Source organism: Thalassophryne amazonica, chromosome 19, assembly GCF_902500255.1.
Source record: "Thalassophryne amazonica chromosome 19, fThaAma1.1, whole genome shotgun sequence".
In the NCBI taxonomy this organism is placed as follows: Eukaryota; Metazoa; Chordata; class Actinopteri; order Batrachoidiformes; family Batrachoididae; genus Thalassophryne; species Thalassophryne amazonica.
Window position 1 is genome coordinate 15896098 of NC_047121.1, and position 19692 is coordinate 15915789.

The 19692-nt window shown below is 42.5% G+C and overlaps 1 protein-coding gene across 4 annotated transcripts in view; it reads right to left on the reverse strand.

Moving 5' to 3' along the window:
• slc4a11 (solute carrier family 4 member 11) overlaps positions 1–19692 on the reverse strand; it is a 333676-nt gene that overhangs the window by 64811 nt on the left and 249173 nt on the right. For 2 of the 4 annotated variants that reach the window (XM_034159880.1, XM_034159878.1), the window contains one exon: positions 5461–5670. In XM_034159880.1, coding sequence (XP_034015771.1) covers positions 5461–5670 — 210 coding nt within the window. Of the gene's footprint in view, positions 1–5436; positions 5671–19692 lie in introns of all 4 variants that reach the window. The other 2 variants (XM_034159879.1, XM_034159877.1) reach the window with 1 other exon arrangement.

Sequence of the window (19692 nt, forward strand, 5' to 3'; positions counted from 1 at the left end):
GATGATACATGACTTGATGGTGACTTCTTCCCCCTCTGCAGATTGGTCATCCCTGCACTGAAAGGTACTCTACACCTGTACTCCAATCACCTGTTTTTGCACTGTCCCATTCCATTTTATTTATTCATCAGTGAATATGGTTTTGTTTATTTGACTCTTTCTACTTCTATAGAAGCGTTTTTCTTTTTTTTTTTCTTATCGTTTATGCAACAATAGCACCAGATAAAATTCCTTGTATGTGTAAACTTACTTGGCCATAAATTTGACTCCGATTCTGATCTCTCATGAAATGTTCAATCAGATTCAGGTTTGGGCTCTGGCTGGGCCACTCAAGGACTGAGTTGTCCTGAAGCCACTCCTTTGGCTGTGCATATTTTGCATTTTGCGTCACCACTCTTAGCTTCACAGTGGAGTAGAGCTGAGAAGGATATTCTTTCACCAACACAGATCAAATCTAGGCTTGCATCTCAGATGTATCTTCTGGCCATTTGTCACTAAACTATCAGGTCTTCTTTTTAATAAAATCCTCCTCTATACCACTTCATCATGAAGCTGTATAACTGGTGATGCAAAATGCAAAGCTTGAACTGTGCACAATTTCTCCAATAAGAGCCACATAAGTCTCAAACTTCTTCTGGGTTGTCTGGGTGTCTTGGTGGCTTTCCTCACTCTTCTCCTTCTTGCACAGTCACTCAGTTTCTGAGAACTGTCTACTCCATGCAGATTTACCATAGAGTGCCATACTGTTTGTATTTCTTCATAACTGATGTAAAGAAAGTCCAAGACATATTCAGTGGCAGCTTTAACATCAGAGAGCCTCCACAAATACCACAAAAGACTCCAAGCTGTCACTGATGTTAAAGGGGGCAATACACAGTATTAAGAACAGGGGTATGTAAACGTTTGGTCAGGGTTACTTGGGTAGTTTCTGTTGTCATTATGATTTACGAAGAGTAACATCAGTTGTTTGACAATGAATAGCTTCACCTAAACACTAACCATGAGTGAAAAAAAAAAGTTTTGTGTTATCATTCATATTGTCTGAAAAATGGCTAAAAAAAAAAAATTCTGCCAGGGTATGTACACTTTTGAGCACAGCTGTTTGTGTATATATATATATATATATATATATATATATATATATATATATATATGTATATGTATAGATGGCGTACTACTAAGACAGCAGACCCAACACGTGGAAACTATGGAAGAACAGAAGACCAACCTCCACACTGACCAAGAAGCACCTGGTAGCTCAGGAAGCTACGATTGAAACAGGAGGCTAAAGCAGGATGGTACTGAGCAGTGTGAAAGTAAGGAGCAGACCCTGGGAGGAGAGAGTAGTGTTAAGGAAGCAGGTGTCACAACTGTCATGACAGATGTGTCTACTGAGCTGAGGATAAAGACTGAAGCAGACAGCAACACAACCAAGAGTACAACTCTCCCAGCTCACTGGCAAAGTTCCAATCAGTTACAGAGGTCAGATGTTTCCTGTACTTCTTGACCAAGTTTGCACATTGCAGCAGGGATTTTGCTCCACTTCTTCATACAGATCTTCTCCAGATCTTTCAGGTTTCGAGTTTCAGCTCCCTCCAAAGATTTTCTATTGAGTTCAGGTCTGGAGACTGGTCAGGCCACTCCAAGATCTTAACATGCTTCTTACTAAACCACTCCTTAGTTGCCCTGGCCGTGTGTTTCGGGTCATTGTCATACTGGAAGACCCAGCCACAACCCATTTCCAATGCTCTCACTGAAGGAAGGAGGCTGTTTGCCAAAATCTCATGATACATGACCTTATCCATCTTCCCTTCAATACGGCACAGTCGTCATGTCCCCTTTGCAGAAAAGCACCCCCAAAAATGTTTCCACCCCCATGCTTCAGGGTTGGGATGGTTTGCTTGGGTTCTTCTCATCCTCCAAATACGGCGAGTGGAGCCATACCAAAACACTCTATTTTGGTCTCATCTGACCTCACATGACCTTCTGCCATGCCTCCTCTGGATCTTCCACATGGTCACTGGTGAACTTCAAATGGGCCTAGTCATGTGCTGGCATGAGCAGGGGGACTTTGCGTCCCCTGCAGGATTTTAAACAATGACATTACAGTGTGTTACTAATGTAATATTTGTGAATGTGGTTCCAGCTGAGGTCTTCAGGTCATTGACCAGGTACTCCTGTATAGCTCTGGGCTTTCTCAGAATCATCCTTGTGCAGGTCTACAATTTTGTTCTTGGTGTCCTTAGACAGCTCTTAGTTCTTAGCCATGGTGGATAGGTTGAAGTGTGATTGACTGAGTGTGTTGACAGGTGTATTTATACAGGTAATGAGTTCAAACAAGTGCAAATAAGGTAAAGAGGTAAAGAGTGCAGAATAGGAGGGCTTCTTAAAGAAAAACTAACAGGTCTGTGAGAGTCAGAATTCTTGCTGGTTGGTAGGTGATCAAATAAACCTGCTGACTTACATTCCCTTGTTTCCTGAGCAATCAGGATGGCCTATCGGCTCCATAAGAGATGCCAGGAGAGGGCAGCCAGCGCCTCCAAGAAATCCTCCCCACAATCTTGTTCATCCTGCCAACCCCAGACCAGTGTTGCTGCCATCACGTAACTCAGATCACCCCCCACCTCGACCAGTGGAGGAGCCCATGCAGCTAGGCTGACCTAAGCTAACACCTGAGGAGTGCCTCTACAGGGTCCGTGCTGTAGACTGCCTGTACTGTGGTAGGCCTGGTCAGTTCATTTCAACCTGTCCCGTTTGCCCAAAAGAAAGGGCTTATCAATAGAGGTGGCAGTACTGGCGAGCGAGACAAACTATGTCACATCTACTCCCCCACAGGTGCATTTTCGGGGGTGCTTTTCTGCAAAGTGGACAGGACGACTGCACAGGTGCAGAGGACAGCCTGTTGGACATGGGGCTAGCTGAACAGCTGGGCTGCCACCTGGAGCTTCTGGAAAGTCCCATTTCTGCACTAACAATGGATGGGAGGGCCGTCACGACTCACAGAATCTCACCCATAACTCTGATAATCTCTGGTAATCATCAAGAATAGATAACATCCACATCATCTCTGCAGCTCAGACTTGTCCAGTTTTGGAATACTCCTGGCTCAAGCTGCTTGTGTTGCCAAAATGAGGAAATTGTGTCTCCCTCATCCATCGCAATTTCTACAAGAGCGGATTTTGAGTCGTTTCGGCTGTTATAAAATGAATTTAAAAATATTAAATTATTTTTCAAGAGATGATTTATCATCATCTTTGGTCTAACAATAAAACAGCACCTTTTAGGATTCTCAGGGAAAATCTACATGAAATTTTGAGCAATTTGTGCCTTTGGAATTCAAAGAAAACATGGTTTACAGCACCACCTTGTGGCATAGTTCCACCAAATTTGACACTGCAACTTCAACAGAGGTCATCCATATAACCTGCCTGATGCCATGCTGTTCGGAGATCCCATTAGCTCCACCTAGTGTTTTTCACCGGCCATTTTGTGTCTATTGTGAGTTTTTCCTGGCATCTACCAACCCTGTAAATTTCACAGTTCAACTTCACCTGGTTCAGGCTGCCCAAACAGTTATTGTGCCTAGAACAACAACAACAAAAAAAAAACTAAACAAAAACAACAACAACAAAAAACCAGTACAAAAACAATACAGTCCTTCCACCAGCTTTGCTGGTGCTTGGGCTCTAATTAAATATTCTCTTCATTTAAAAAGGCCACACCTTTTTCTGGCCTTCGGGCTTCACATATCCCCACATTTCTGCTTTTAAGATTGTTCCCTCAGCACCAGATTGCTTACATTCATAAAGCTGCCTTGTATTACATACCCAGTGTTTTTTGCCTCTGTGTTACAAGTTCCTGAGTTTTTGGATAACATCGCTGCTGAAGGACTGCTGCCTGTTGTGTGTGAGCTCTGCCTGTACAAACTGTGCATATATCCCTGTGGGACAATAAACCTTCTTTCATCTACATTGTGGTTCTCTGCATTGGGGTCATCTGCCTAGCCATTATACTGAAATCAACTGGAAAGATTTTTGACATTGCATAACAATGATATAATGTATAGAGTTCACAGTGTTTGTAGTGCCTTTCTTACAAAAACCCTGACTGATTGCTCAAAAGTTCACAGGGTGAGGAAACATAGTATGTGATTATGCATATAAATTGTGGAATGAACAGGATACGACATTCATAAGTCTGAGATGAGATGGGCGGGCGGACAGATGGACTGAGCACAATTCTGTATCCCCTGTACCAGTGGATGAGAAAAACACTTTTCAGTGGTTAATATAAACAATATGGACACAAACATATTTGAAGACGACCCTCAGCGTTGTTTTCTCTTCTTTCTGACTGCGTTGGGTGGTTTTATGAAGCCACACATGCTTGCTCATCAGGGATTGTTCATCCATGAAATCCCTATATATCATGACAGAACTTATTATTTTGCATGCGTTTGTGTGTGTGTGTGTGTGTGTGCGCGCGCGTGTGTGCGGATGCGTGTCCCTCCTGCTGTGATCGCTTCTGCCAGCTTTTGGCTTGTTTGATAAACAAAAGTCTCAGTGAGGAATTACTATCCACCTGTTTGCCATTCGTTCAGAATAGATGAAGAAAAAAAAAATAAAAAAACATAATGTGGCATAATTTCTTAATGTATAAAAGAGTGCTGTGCTGTGGCGGGTGGTCCAAAAGCAATTTGTCTCTCTCATTTTATAATTTTTCATTTCCTCTCAATGTCACCTGCTGCCCTCTTCCTTCTCTTTCTCCTCCCCCCCCCCTCCATCTGTCTCTCTCTCTCTCTCTGTAGATCCCTCTTTCACTGAGTGGCACTAAGCCTGGGATAAACACCCAAGAAAGTCTTTCACTGTAAAAAAAAAAAAAAAAAAAAAGAGAGGGGAATGGCTCAAAGCCCCGGCCTGTCAACAGCAACATTTGTAGATGTTGGTCCATGGCACTAAACAAAGACTGTATGGAGCTTTGCGAGTGTGCATGTACATGTATGTGTAGCTAAGGAGTGGCGAGTTCTGACAGCGCTGTGAGTGATGTAAGGTCATTTAGCCACTGAGGAGGCCTGGCAGGAGTTGATGCTGATTGATTATGGAGAGAGAAAAGATGGAAGAGTCAAAGCAGCCAAGCTGGGCGGAGAGGAGCGGCGAGGGAGCTGTGTGGGACGGAAGAGAACAAGAAAAAGCACTGAAATGTCTAAATGCGTGCACCTAAAAGGGATGCAACAGAGCCCTGTGGAGAAATGATTTAAGGAAGCAGAAGCAGAGAGAAAAGGATGAAAAGCACACAATGCTGACAGGGAGAGGAAAATTAGTCAGTGCAAACTGGGGATTACTCATTTTGGCATCACGCAATACATGCTTCAAAATATAAAAGCTGGACCTAACATGGAAAGGTTGTAGAGACAGGATGTGATGAGCACACACTCACTTCCAAGTGACTGCTGCTGCCCACCTTGAGGGGTTTGAGACTGCGGGGGTCAGTCTCCTCCTTTCCCAGAGTGGTGGGCTGCTGGTTAGCTGCTGTTAGCTGGTGCCTTTGGAAAACCAGTGCCTCCTTAAATTCCTCCTGCGTCTTTGTCTCAAGCAGCTTCTGCCTGAAGGAGATGTCGGAGAACATCGTACCAAACGTCCTGCCCAGCTCCATTGCTGTTTTGGTGCTTTTCTACAAAAGAGAATGAGTGACAGCAAATTTTTTAAAATACCATATTTTTACCGCTGCCAAGAACGTTATGCTTTACTACTAATCAGTCATCCAGCAAGAATTCAAAAAGACAAGAACACATTTCAAAGATGTTTGGTGGACAGCAAGACTTTGGGTCAGGGAAATCCTGATTAAAATTTGGGTTAAGGGGTTACATATTACCTTTAATCTTTAATCCTCAATCTTTTGACCTTGATCCTGCCTTTGCTCTTTCAACCAGACTCCCTTGCTCCTCATCAAGGTAGAGTTACTGAGTGACTTAGAGTAATTGAGGGATTTAAAGTATAAAGTGATTTAGTGTACAACCCCAATTCCAATGAAGTTGGGACGTTGTGTGCATACACCACAAAGACAAGATATTTAATGTTCAAACTGATAAACTTTATTATTTTTGTGCAAATATTTGCTCATTTTGAAATGGATGCCTGCAACACATTTTAAAAAAGCTGGGACAGTGGTATGTTTACCACTGTATTACATCACCTTTCCTTCTAACAACACTCAATAAGCGTTTGGGAACTGAGGACACTAATTGCGAGTGTCATGATTGGGTATAAAAGGAGCATCCCCAAAAGGCTCAGCCATTCACAAGCAATGATGGGGCGAGGATCACCACTTTGTGAACAACTGCGTGAAAAAAAAAATAGTCCCACAGTTAAAGAACAATGTTTCTCAGCATTCAGTTGCAAGGACTTTAGGGTTTCCATCATCTACAGTCTATAATATAATCAGAAGATTCAGAGAATCTGGTGAACTTTCTACACGTAAGCGGCAAGGCCAAAAATCAACACTGAATGCCCGTGACCTTCGATCCCTTAGGTGGCACTGCATTAAAAACCGACATCATTGTGTAAAGAATCTTACTGCGTGGGTTCAGGAACACTTCAGAAAACCACTGTCAGTTAACACCGTTCAAGTGCAGGTTAAAACTCTACCATGCAAAGCGAAAGCCATAGAATTCAATGAAAGGCTCATTAAAAGTCTGCTAATGAGTCTTTCATTGGATTCAGGTGTGTTGGAGCAGGGAGACAACTAAGAGTGTCAGGAATGTGGCTCTCGAGGACCGAACTTGGCCACCCCTGGATTAGAGGACCCAGAGTGGGCACTGGGTTTGAGTGCTGACTGTGTTAAGATGAAGCTGTGTCTGGTTTTTGTGGTTGTGCTGCTGCTGGCTCTCCATCTTTCACTGCAGGTGAGAAGCCAGAGTCTGAACAACACCGGTGACTCAGTGAATACAACTACAAACATGACGGTGGCTAGCTACTTCACAATGCCCAGTTTCAACGCTGCAGTGAACACAGTCGAAGACAAATAAAGGTTTTCCAAAAAGCGAGGCCTTCACACTGCTGCTCTCAGTTGCACCCACTGTGATACCTGGCGATGGCATTGGCACACGACACATCAACAAGTGGCTTAAGCAACAGCGCCTCCGTGTTGGTCTCACAGGACATGTTGTAACATGCCCAGCTCTTGCACCATTCGGAAGATTCAGACGGCTTTCGGTGGCTTTTCAGTCGTGTGACTATCTGAGAAATTGTGGACAAGCTGGACATGTCAGGGCATATCCTGTGAGGCTTCAACACAGAGACGCTGTTGCTGCGCTATCAGCTTCGTGCCGATGAATTTCGCCGCCACTCTTTTCATGGCAAAATCATCTTTCACAGTGGAATGTGCCGAAAAAGTGCTGATGTCCACCTCTTCCGCAATTTCTCGGATAATCACACGACGGCCCCACATCACCACAGTGTTCACTTTGGAAATGAGTGGTCATTTCAGCGTGTTGATGCCGATCGCCCTCCACCGTTGTGCGGCCGTCTTTAAACCGGTTGTACCACTCCTTAATCTGTGTGATACCCAGAGGATCGTCACCGAAAGCCATCTGAATAATCCGAATGTTTTCCACCTGGCTATTGCCCAGTTTGTGGCAAAATTTGATGCAGTCGCGCTGCTCCAGTTGTTCCGCCATTTCCTTGCAAAGAAAAAACGACGAGAGACTACACCCATCCTTACACAAAGGCTGCTTACAAGCAAATGACGCAACCGACAGGCGTAAAAAAAATCACGCATGCACACGAAGGTTCAAGGATGGCTCATGCAAGCACACGTGATTCAAATCAATCAGGTTTTTGAAAAAAATAAAAAGGTCGGATACTTTTCTAACAGACCTCTTATATGTGTGTGTTTATATATGTATATGTATGGGTATGTGTATGTATGTGTGTGTTCATATGTATGTGTGTGGGTGTATGTTCACATACATATATAACTGTATTATTTATATGCTTTATATATTATATATGAAATATTAAGCTCAAAATGATGGCAACCGTGTAATTTAATTTAACTGAGGATGGAATTGGGGGTGGGAGTCAATAAGCTTGTCTTCATCCCACTCCTTTCCAAGTTGATTCTGTTTGTGTTATGTTAATTCATTTAGGCCTTTTTTTGTCTTTATTAATTTTCTTTTTTCTTTTCACCATCTTATGAACAGTGTCAAGTGTGTACATAAAACTGTACTATTTGTTTATGTTGTTTATATTATTGTTTATATATTATGTTGACTTGGAATAAACAAACAAACCAAACCAAACCATGTGTGAGAACTGTAATGTGTTTGAGGTCTTCCACCACTGTCTCTGTTTCTGGATGTGTAAAAATAAAAGCACCTGCTTGTGGTAGAATGCAGAAAACACAAAAAGTTGCGCATTCATGTGTGTGCCCGTATAACTTCAATTATGGACAAACTGGGGAGAGCTTACATTTGCCGTTTGGTATGCTTAGGTATTTTGGGTCGAGGATGAACACTGCCAAAATGGAATGTTGAGAGGACTAATATTTTTGGAGAAACTACAGATATTCGCTATTAACACAGAACAATGGATGTTAATAATTACATTCGGGACTCACACGCCATTCCAGCAAGGGCCGGTGAATCATCTATACAACCCCTGGCAAAAATGATGGAATCACCGGCCTCGGAGGATGTTCATTCAGTTGTTTAATTTTGTAGAAAAAAAGCAGATCATAGACATGACACAAAACTAAAGTCATTTCAAATGGCAACTTTCTGGCTTTAAGAAACACTATAAGAAATGAAGAAAAAAAATTGTGGCAGTCAGTAACGGTTACTTTTTTAGACCAAGCAGAGGGAAAAAAATATGGACTCACTCAATTCTGAGGAAAAAATTATGGAATCACCCTGTAAATTTTCATCCCCAAAACTAACACCTGCATCAAATCAGATCTGCTCGTTAGTCTGCATCTAAAAAGGAGTGATCACACCTTGGAGAGCTGTTGCACCAAGTGGACTGACATGAATCATGCCTCCAACACGAGAGATGTCAATTGAAACAAAGGAGAGGATTATCAAACTCTTAAAAGAGGGTAAATCATCATGCAGTGTTGCAAAAGATGTTGGTTGTTCACAGTCAGCTGTGTCTAAACTCTGGACCAAATACAAACAACATGGGAAGGTTGTTAAAGGCAAACATACTGGTAGACCAAGGAAGACATCAAAGCGTCAAGACAGAAAATTTAAAGCAATATGTCTCAAAAATCAAAAATGCACAACAAAACAAATGAGGAACGAATGGGAAGAAACTGGAGTCAATGTCGGTGACCAAACTGTAAGAAACCGCCTAAAGGAAATGGGATTTACATACAGAAAAGCTAAACGAAAGCCATCATTAACACCTAAACAGAAAAAAACAAGGTTACAATGGTCTAAGGAAAAGCAATTGTGGACTGTGGATGACTGGATGAAAGTCATATTCAGTGATGAATCTCGAATCTGCATTGGGCAAGGTGATGATGCTGGAACTTTTGTTTGGTGCCGTTCCAATGAGATTTATAAAGACGACTGCCTGAAGAGAACATGTAAATTTCCACAGTCATTGATGATATGGGGCTGCATGTCAGGTAAAGGCACTGGGGAGATGGCTGTCATTACATCATCAATAAATGCACAAGTTTACGTTGATATTTTGGACACTTTTCTTATCCCATCAATTGAAAGGATGTTTGGGGATGATGAAATCATTTTTCAAGATGATAATGCATCTTGCCATAGAGCAAAAAATGTGAAAACATTGCTTGCAAAAAGACACATAGGGTCTATGTCATGGTCTGCAAATAGTCCGGATCTTAATCCAATTGAAAATCTTTGGTGGAAGTTGAAGAAAATGGTCCATGACAAGGCTCCAACCTGCAAAGCTGATCTGGCAACAGCAATCAGAGAAAGTTGGAGCCAGATTGATGAAGAGTACTGTTTGTCACTCATTAAGTCCAAGCCTCAGAGACTGCAAGCTGTTATAAAAGCCAGAGGTGGTGCAACAAAATACTAGTGATGTGTTGGAGCGTTATTTTGTTTTTCATGATTCCATAATTTTTTCCTCAGAATTGAGTGATTTTTTTTTTTCCCTCTGCTTGGTCTAAAAAAGTAACCGTTACTGACTGCCACAATTTTTTTTCCTGATTTCTTATAGTGTTTCTTAAAGCCAGAAAGTTGCCATTTGAAATTACTTTAGTTTTGTGTCATGTCTGTGATCTGCTTTTTTTCTACAAAATTAAACAACTGAATGAACATCCTCCGAGGCCGGTGATTCCATAATTTTTGCCAGGGGTTGTATATTAAAAGCGTGTGTCTGTGTGATTTTATTTAGTAAGTTCAATGTAAATATATAATATAACTGTGAATACGTAAAAATACATGATACAAGAAAGTGAAAACACTTATTTCTGTAATTAACAGGAAATAAAAGGGTAGAGTAGTTCTAAAAACTGTTGAGGTCTGAGGTCTAAATGGTAAATGGACTGCATTTATATAGTGCTTTTCCATCTGCATCAGACGCTCAAAGCGTTTTAGAAATAATGCCTCACATTCACCCCGATGTCAGGGTGTCAGGTCCATGTCAGGTCTAAGGTTCTAAAAATATTCTGGACTGACACACCATTCCAACTCACTATAGAAACTTTGCATAAATTATTGCCACGCTAATAATTACACTAGTAATATACAGTCAGAATGCAAACAAAGCAATTTCATTTAATCGAAACATTTTTAAAAATGTCCAAAGTTATTTGACAAGAACAAAATGCTTTCATAAACTGAAACCAAAAATCCTGACATAAAATGTATGTTGGGTACAGTGTTACTGGCACCCTTTGATGAACTTACAGGAAATCACCACTTTTATAGCCAGTTTTCTTTGGAGAAGTAAGAGGATGGATACATGAACATTTGCAAGTCACAGATTAACTTGGATTTCATACCAATTCTGAAGAAATAAAAACTGTATACTGGGCTCCCTCATTCACACACACATGTACTCAGTCTTGCTCCTCCTGACTTTCATTCCCCTTCTCTCCAGAGCATATCTCCACCTCACCAGGCTAGACTCAGCCTGCTCTCTACTCTCACTACAGATTACAGTGTCATCTGCAAACATCGTAGTCCATGGAGACTCCTGTCTGATCTCATCTGTCAACCTGTCCATCACCATTGAGAACAAGAAAGGACTCAGAGCTGGTCCTTGGTGAAAGCCCATCCCCACCTTGAATGAGCCTGTCATTCCTACTGTGCATCTCATCCCTGCCACACTATCCTTGGACATGTCCTGTACTACACTCACATATTTCTCTGCCACGCCAGACTTCCTCCTAGAATACCACAACTCTTCTCTTGGCACCCTGTCATAAGCTTTCTCTAAATCCACAAACATACAATATACCTCCTTCTGGCCTTCACTATACTTCTCCATCTGTATTCTCAGAGCAAACATTGCATCTGTACTGCTCTTTCTCAGCCTGAAAACATACTGCTGCTCAAAGATCTTCACTTGTTTTCCCAGCCTAGCTTTGACTACTCTTTCCCATAACTTCATGCTGTGGCTGATGAATTTTATGTTGACTGGTATGGCAAAAGATGCACATGGTAATGTGTTGTCAAGTGAGGAGAGTATGTTTAGAAGGTGGAGGGAATATTTTGAGGAGCTGATGAATGAAGGCATGGAAATGTCTAGGAGAGATGGCAGTGGAGTTTCTAACCAGATTGTTTAATAAAATCTTGGAAAGTGAGAAATGTGATACCCATTATGCGGGAACTTTTGGGGCAAAACATACAATAGAATGGGAAAGGAAAACCTGAATAAGCATGGATATAAGGTGTGGCTGGGGCTGATGCCAAAACTTTGTTAGTACTGTAAATCATTCATGGCCAACTCTAATCACTGCTCTGGAACATTACCAAACTTATGTATGTTGAACATTGCTCTGGAGTAAACATAAACAGATTGATCATGTGTGCTGTCCTTTTCACTGTTGAACACTGGTACCTCCTGTCTGGTGCAGGAACATTCATCCATATCATATTATGGATGTCATATTTAAAGACAACAATCAGTGCAGCGTCTGTAGGTGCACGTATGTTGCATGTTAAAAAAAATAAGTTAAAGGTAATGCATTTTCTTCACATTTAATGCAAAAACATCCTTGAAGAATGCTAATGGATAACTTTGGTTTATTGCAACATAGATTAATGTGAATCAGAGCGCAACCAGTGATTGTGATTTCTGCCTGAAAGAAGGGTGAAGAGCATGCCGGAAGCATTGCAGTGAGACAAAAACACTGTTGGTTTTATGCAGGAAAAGTAGGTAGGTAGAAACCAAACAAACAGAAAACACGATGCAGATAGCCAAGTCACACACTTAGGCCAGTGGTGTCATGCTTTAATGTTGGGCTGGTAAAAGTGGTGTTTTTTTTTTGTGTGTGGTTGCGGGTTTAATTACAGACTGAATATGTGGGGGGGGCATGAAAGGTTGCCTAGAGAATGGAGTCTGCAGGGTGGAGGGAGAGTTAACATCTGGAGCAGGGTAAAAAACAGAGCAAGCAATTTTCAACACAGCATTTCTAGACATCCTAGTTTTTATTTTGGATTAGTCTGCAGGCCAACATGGTTATATGTGCACCCCCCCCACAACTCTATAAACTTATATTTTCCTGAAGCCTTACAGTGTCCTATTAATGAAATTGAATGTTAACATTGAAAATTTAGGGATGCACTACCTGTTTCTACACAACAAACAGACATACCCTATAATCACCATTTTTTATGCCATTATCTCTTACCGGTACCTCTTTCTCCAGTGAAATTCCCTGAGCTATCTGTCCCTCATCATGTAGTTAGTGTTCATCAGGTTCAACTTCCGCCTGGTTCTCAATCTCGGTGTGTGATTTAGTCCTTTGGACTAAATCGTCACCTAACACATTATTGCTGTGACTGGCAGTTACGCTGCAGCCAAAAAGCTCTTTGAGCTTTTTACATTTTCATTTCATTACATTTTACATTACACTTTCTTTTAACTTTCCCATGCATCCATCCATCCATCCATCCATCTATCTTCTTCCGCTTTATCCGGAGTCGGGTCGCGGGGGCAGCAGCTCAAGCAAAGCCGCCCAGACCTCCTGATCCACACACACCTCCCCCAGCTCCTCCGGGGGAACCCCAAGGTGTTCCCAAGCCAGCCGAGAGATGTAGTCCTCCAGCGTGTCCTGGGTCTTCCCTGGAGCCTCCTCCCAATGGGACGTGCCCGGAACACCTCTCCAGCGAGGCGTCCAGGGGGCATCCGGAAAAGATGCCCGAGCCACCTCAACTGACTCCTTTCGATGTAGAGGAGCAGCAGCTCAACTCCGAGCTCCTCACCCTATCTCTAAGGGAGCACCCAGCCACCCTGCGGAGGAAACTCATCTCGGCCGCTTGTACTCGCGATCTTGTTCTTTCGATCATGAGCCAAATCTCATGACCACCCACCCGGAAGCGAACATTTGCAAACGTCAAACAAACATTCATAGAATGTTTGTTTACTGTTCAGCAAGTTTGCAAACATTCTTGTAATGTTTGTCTAATGTTTGCATGGAAGCGAAAATTTGCGATCAACTGAACGTTCACAGAATGTTCATTTACTGTTCAGCAAGTTTGAGAAAATTCATATAATGTTTGTGATGTTTGTCTAATGTCTGCATGGAAGCAAACATTAGACAAGCATGTAAGCAAGCATTTGCAAAAATCAATCAAATGTTTATAGAATGTATGCTTAATGTTCAGTGTGTTTGCGAACAGTCACATAATGTTCATGTAGTATGTGTAAAGCTTGCCTCTAAATAAAAGTATATATATTCTATAATTTTGTAAAATTTCATATTAGAGGAAAACATTAAATATCATTTACTGCCTACAGAAAGTTAATGTTGGACTACATTTAAATTATGTGTGCAATCATAGGTAGAATGAACAATAGGAAATTATTTAAACACTCTGGCTACCATGGTAACCAATAATTTGTCGATTTATGATTTATTCAGGCCTACTGAATATAGAATTTCAAGATTACTGTGATAAACTGACAGAGCTAACTCAGAAACATGTCTTGGGGCAACTTGCATTAACATGCACTCTGTTAATTGGTATATTAATTTTTGCAAAATAATTTACATCACTACAGACTGTGATTGTCAGCTACCAAAAATATGTTTTTTATGGAAACAGATTGCAATGGCAGCTTATTATCCAGAAGTCCCACAGAACTGAGTTACATACATTTTGCCAAATTTTCTAAAAGCATATCTTTAGCATTTTTGGAAATAAGGAAAATACATTAAAGTTATTCAAAATTGATTTACAAAATGATGTTTTCAACATGCATGAGCAGGAAACATTGACATTTAAATAAAACAGCTCATTGCCAAAAAAAAAAAAAAACCTTGCAGTGCTCTCCACCAAACAGTTGGTGGCAGTGGTGGCAGTAGTGCACCGAGTTGGGTTAAAACCCGCTGTTGAAAAAGAAGAGAAGAAGAAGAAGATGAAAAGATGACGACTTAGCTAACTAACAGCGCTGCATGCTCTCCGTTCTCTTTTGGCAAATAAAAGTTTATGTGCAAGACGTTAATTTGCTTGTTCAGTCTCTATACTATGATTAAGAGACCACTGAGAGCAGAAGAGGAGACCAACGCTGGAAGATCATCGACTGGATCACAGAAAACCAACACAAAGCTACCACGAGTCAGCAGCTAGCTTCAAATGCCGGGGCCTTCCTACGGTCATCACGACGCTGTGACTATCAAAAGACTTTAAGGTAATGGAACCTGATGTGAGCACAAACCCATTTTAGCCCGAAAAGACAGAACTTGCTTGAAGCTTGATTATGCCAGACATGGATTAATGGGAACCAAACCAACACATTTTTGACTAGCATGGAGCTAACGTTAGCCACAGAGAGGCACAGGCCTAATTCATATTTTGTCCATGTTTTAATTTATTCTTATATTAAGCCAGAAGCCTAAAGGTGTCAATAAGGTGTGTGGGTGTGTTTATGACCATGACTAAAATATATACTCTGTCTTTTTCTCGAGACAGCGAGCGTTGCTTTATCACAGTTTTTTCTGGACCTGTGAGGAATATCCGAGTGGATACTCTTCGAGAAATTTAGCTGGTTTTCGGTGAAAAGTTTAATGGCTGATGAAAGATTATGGGGTGTTTCTGTCACTGTAAGGACTTCCCACGGAGCGGGACGTCGCGCAGCGCTTCCAGGCGCCGTCGTCGGCCTGTTTCCACCTGAAAACATCCTAATTTAAGGCTTAATTCACCCAGGACGTCGTGAGAGAACAGAGAAGATTCAGAAGAGGCCAGCATGAGGACTTTATGCAGACATTCCACTGTTTAAGGACATTTTGTAATGAAAGACGTGCGCGCAAATTCACAGAGTCGTTTCCGTGACGACTCGGCAAATCTGTGCGCCGCGACAGGAAAAACACCTCCGTGTTGAAAACCATTTGTAAAATTCAGGCGGCTTTTGATGGCTTTCAACGAGTAACTGAGAAACTGTTTAACAGCTTGGGCATGTTCCAATCTCTCATCAGCCGTTAAAATTTTTACCGAAAACCAGCTGAATTTATCGAATGGTGTCCACTCAGTTGTGCCTTACAGTTTTTGAAAAAATTTTTATCAAACAAAGCAGCAATCTCTGAGCCATTCCTAAACAATGAAAAAATGACGAGAAGGTGAACGACTCCTCACTCAAAGACTGCCCACAGGTGAATGACGTAACCGACAGGCGTGAAAAAACTCTCGCATGCCCACGAGGGTTCAAGCATGTCTGATGTAATCACACGTGATTCAAATCCATATTCAAATTTAATTTTACTTCCAGAGAAACCTTTTCTCTGGAGATCAAACATAATTTAAATGAATCATTTTGTATTTTTGTATATTTTTTTCATCATGTGAATTTCCTCAGGAAATTTATTGATTGTAATATGTTTGTGTTAAACTGTTCAGTTTCACTCTTAAAAATGGTGTATTCAGTTGCATTGTCGTATCTGACTGTCATACTGAGTCTTCAAATCTATGTGATTAAAAAAAATTTTCATAGGAATTTTCTCAGGGAATGAATTGATAGTAATGTTTGTGTTAAAACTGTCTGCAGTTTTGCTCTTAAATATGATTTTTATTAATTGTATGTAGATGTCTAAAAGATTGTTGTAGTTTTTGTTTCAAGCGGTTATTTATGTTTAAGTTGAATTTATTTTTGCTCCTAAAATGTGTATTATCAGTTGTATGTAGATCAATAGATTTTTTTTTTTTTTTTTAGGTTTCATAATTATTTCTAGAAGATTTATTCTTGTCTGAACATTTTTTTTTTTTTTGGAGTAGCGTCTGTGGTTTACCGCTTAAGAAATCTTTTGTAAAGTTGAAAATTTTTCATTTTATGTGCTTTTTGAGCAATGATGTTTAATTCTGTAAAGATGAATTCCATCATTTAATCTGTTATCAATTAAGTGATTTCAAAAGTTTCTGCAGTGTTGATTTTATATGTGAATTCCACATTGCAAGTCACTATTGGAATAAAACCTATTGAATTTTAAAACATTTATGAAGTTTGTTTTACTTAATTTTTTTGTTCTCAATAGGAACAATTACAAAAATTGTAGGTAACTGAGCAAGAACATTGCACAAACATCATATGAACAAAGAATGAGGACAGGTAATGTTCACATTCGAACATTTTACAAATGTTCATTTAATGTTCTGCTGTAACTGTTCATATGGTGTTTGTGAACATTTGTGAATGTTTGCATAATGTTCATTGAATGTTCGCATGCAAACATTACCTGTCCTCATTCTTTGTTCATATGATGTTCGTGCAGTATTCATGCCACGTTTGTAAACGTTCTCATGCAAATGTTCAATGAACATTCAAAGAACGTTCGGTTTCCGGATGGGCATAGGTGAGGATCGGAACGTAGATCGATCGGTAAATCGAGAGCTTTGCCCCCCTACTCAGCTCTCTCTTCACCACGACGGTCTGATACAGCGACCGCATCACTGCAGATGCTGCACCGATCCGCCTATCGATCTCACGCTCCATCTGTCCCTCACTCATGAACAAGACCCCGAGATACTTAACGCCTCCACTTGAGGCAAGGACACTCCACCGACCTGAAGAGGGCAAAGCACCTTTTTCCAGTCGAGAACCATGGCCTCGGATTTGGAGGTGCTGATTTTCATCCCGGACGCTTCACACTCGGCTGCAAACCGTCCCAGTGCACGCTGAAGGTCCTGATTTGACGAAGTCAATAGAACCACATCGTCCGCAAACAGCAGAGACGAGATTCTGAGGTTCCCAAATCAGACCCCCTCAACACCCTGGCTGCGCCTAGAAATTCTGTCCATAAAGATAATGAACAGAACCGGTGACAAAGGGCAGCCCTGGCAGAGGACAACGTGCACTGCAAACAGGTTTGACTTACTACCGGCAATGTGAACCAAGCTCCTGCTGCGGTCGTACAGGGACCGGATAGCCCTTAGCAAAGGACCCCGGACCCCGTACTCCTGGAGCACCCCCCACAGGGTGCCCCGAGGGACACGGTCAAACGCTTCTCCAGATCCACAAAACACATGTGGACTGGTTGGGTGAACTCCCATGAACCCTCGAGCACCCGATGGAGCGTGTAGAGCTGGTCCAGTGTGCTGCGACCAGGACAAAAACCACACTGCTCCTCCTGAATCCGAGGTTCGACCATTGGTCAAATTCTCCTCTCCAGTACTCTGGAATAGACCTTACCGGGGAGGTTGAGGAGTGTGATCCCCCTATAGTTGGAACACACCCTCCGGTCCCCCTTCTTAAACAGAGGGACCACCACCCCGGTCTGCCAATCCAGAGGCACTGTCCCCGATCGCCACGCGATGTTGCAGAGGCGTGTCAGCCAAGACAGTCCCACAACATCCAGAGACTTAAGGTACTCAGGACGGATTTCATCCACCCCAGGAGCCTTGCCACCGAGGAGCTTTCTAACCACCTCGGTGACTTCGGCCTGGGTAATGGATGAGTCCGCCTCTGAGTCCCCAGTCTCTGCTTCCTCTTCGGAAGACGTGATGATGGGATTGAGGAGATCCTCGAAGTATTCCTTCCACCGCCCGATAACATCCCCAGTCAGGGTCAACAGCTCCCCACCCGCACCGTAAACAGTGCTGGTGGAGAGCTGCTTCCGCCTCCTGAGGTGCCGGACGGTTTGCCAGAATCTCTTCAAGGCTGACCGATAGTCCTCCTCCATGGCCTCCCCGAACTCCTCCCAGACCCAAGTTTTTGCCTCTGCGACCGCACGGGCTGCGGCACGCTTGGCCTGCCGGTACCTGTCAGCTGCCTCCGGGGTCCCACCTACCAACAAAGATAAGTAGGACTCCTTCTTCAGCTTGACGGCATCCCTTACTTCCGGTGTCCACCACCGGGTTCGGGGATTGCCGCCACGACAGGCACCAGAGACCTTGTGACCACAGCTACGAGCGGCCGCATCAACAATGGAGGTGGAGAACATGGTCCACTCGGACTCCATGTCTCCAACCTCCCCCGGGATCTGGGAGAAGCTCTCCTGGAGGTGGGAGTTGAAGACCTCGCTGACAGAGGGTTCCGCCAGTCATTCCCAGCAGACCCTCATGATACGTTTGGGCCTGCCAGGTCTGACCGGCTTCCTCCGCTCCCAGCGGATCCAACTCACCACCAGGTGGTGATCGATTGACAGCCCCTCTCTTCACTCGAGTGTCCAAGACACATGGCCGAAGGTCAGATGATACGACTACAAAGTCGATCATCGACCTCCGGCTCAGGGTGTCCTGGTGCCACGTGCACTTATGGACACCCTTGTGCTCGAACATGGTGTTCGTGATGGACAAACTGTGACTAGCACAGAAGTCCAACAACTGAACACCACTCGGGTTCAGATCAGGGAGGCCGTGTTTCCCGATCACCCCCCTCCAGGTCTCACTGTCGCCGCCCACGTGGGCGTTGAAATCCTCCAGGAGAACAATGGAACTTTCCCATCCACTGAAACCAAAACTATCCACTCTTCTTTGTTGGCTTTTAGGCCGGAACTGCTTTTCTAGCTCATTCAAGATGGGGGTGGGATTACACCATGGATCAGCTCTGAGTCCTTTCTTGTTCTCAATGGTGATGGACAGGTTGACAGACAAAATCAGACAGGAGTGTCCATGGACTATGATGGCCGGAAATGCTTTTCTTGAATTATTGCTGTTGTTAGTAGTTCTGATATTTGTTTTGACTGTGTTGAATGTTTGGCCTCCAAAGTAAAATCAGACAAGATCGACATCCATAGGATTCTACAGTGGTGGGCACAGCTAACCAAAAAATTAGCTTCAATAACAGATAATCAGCTAACTGAAAAGTTATCTTTTATAAAGCTAAACCAATAAATCACCCAAAAATTTATCGGAAGCTACAGATAACCGATAACTTCCAGTACTGTCTACTAACAAGCTGATTTTGAGTTTTAACACCACAATGGCTTCTGGTAGCATCAAAAGCGACCACAGACCCAAACAATGAGTCAGCACTTGTGTCTTTGAGCGCCCTGCCCCCTGCCGGAAGCTACTGTTTATTACATCGCTTCCAGCAGTGAAGCACTTGAGAGGAGCAG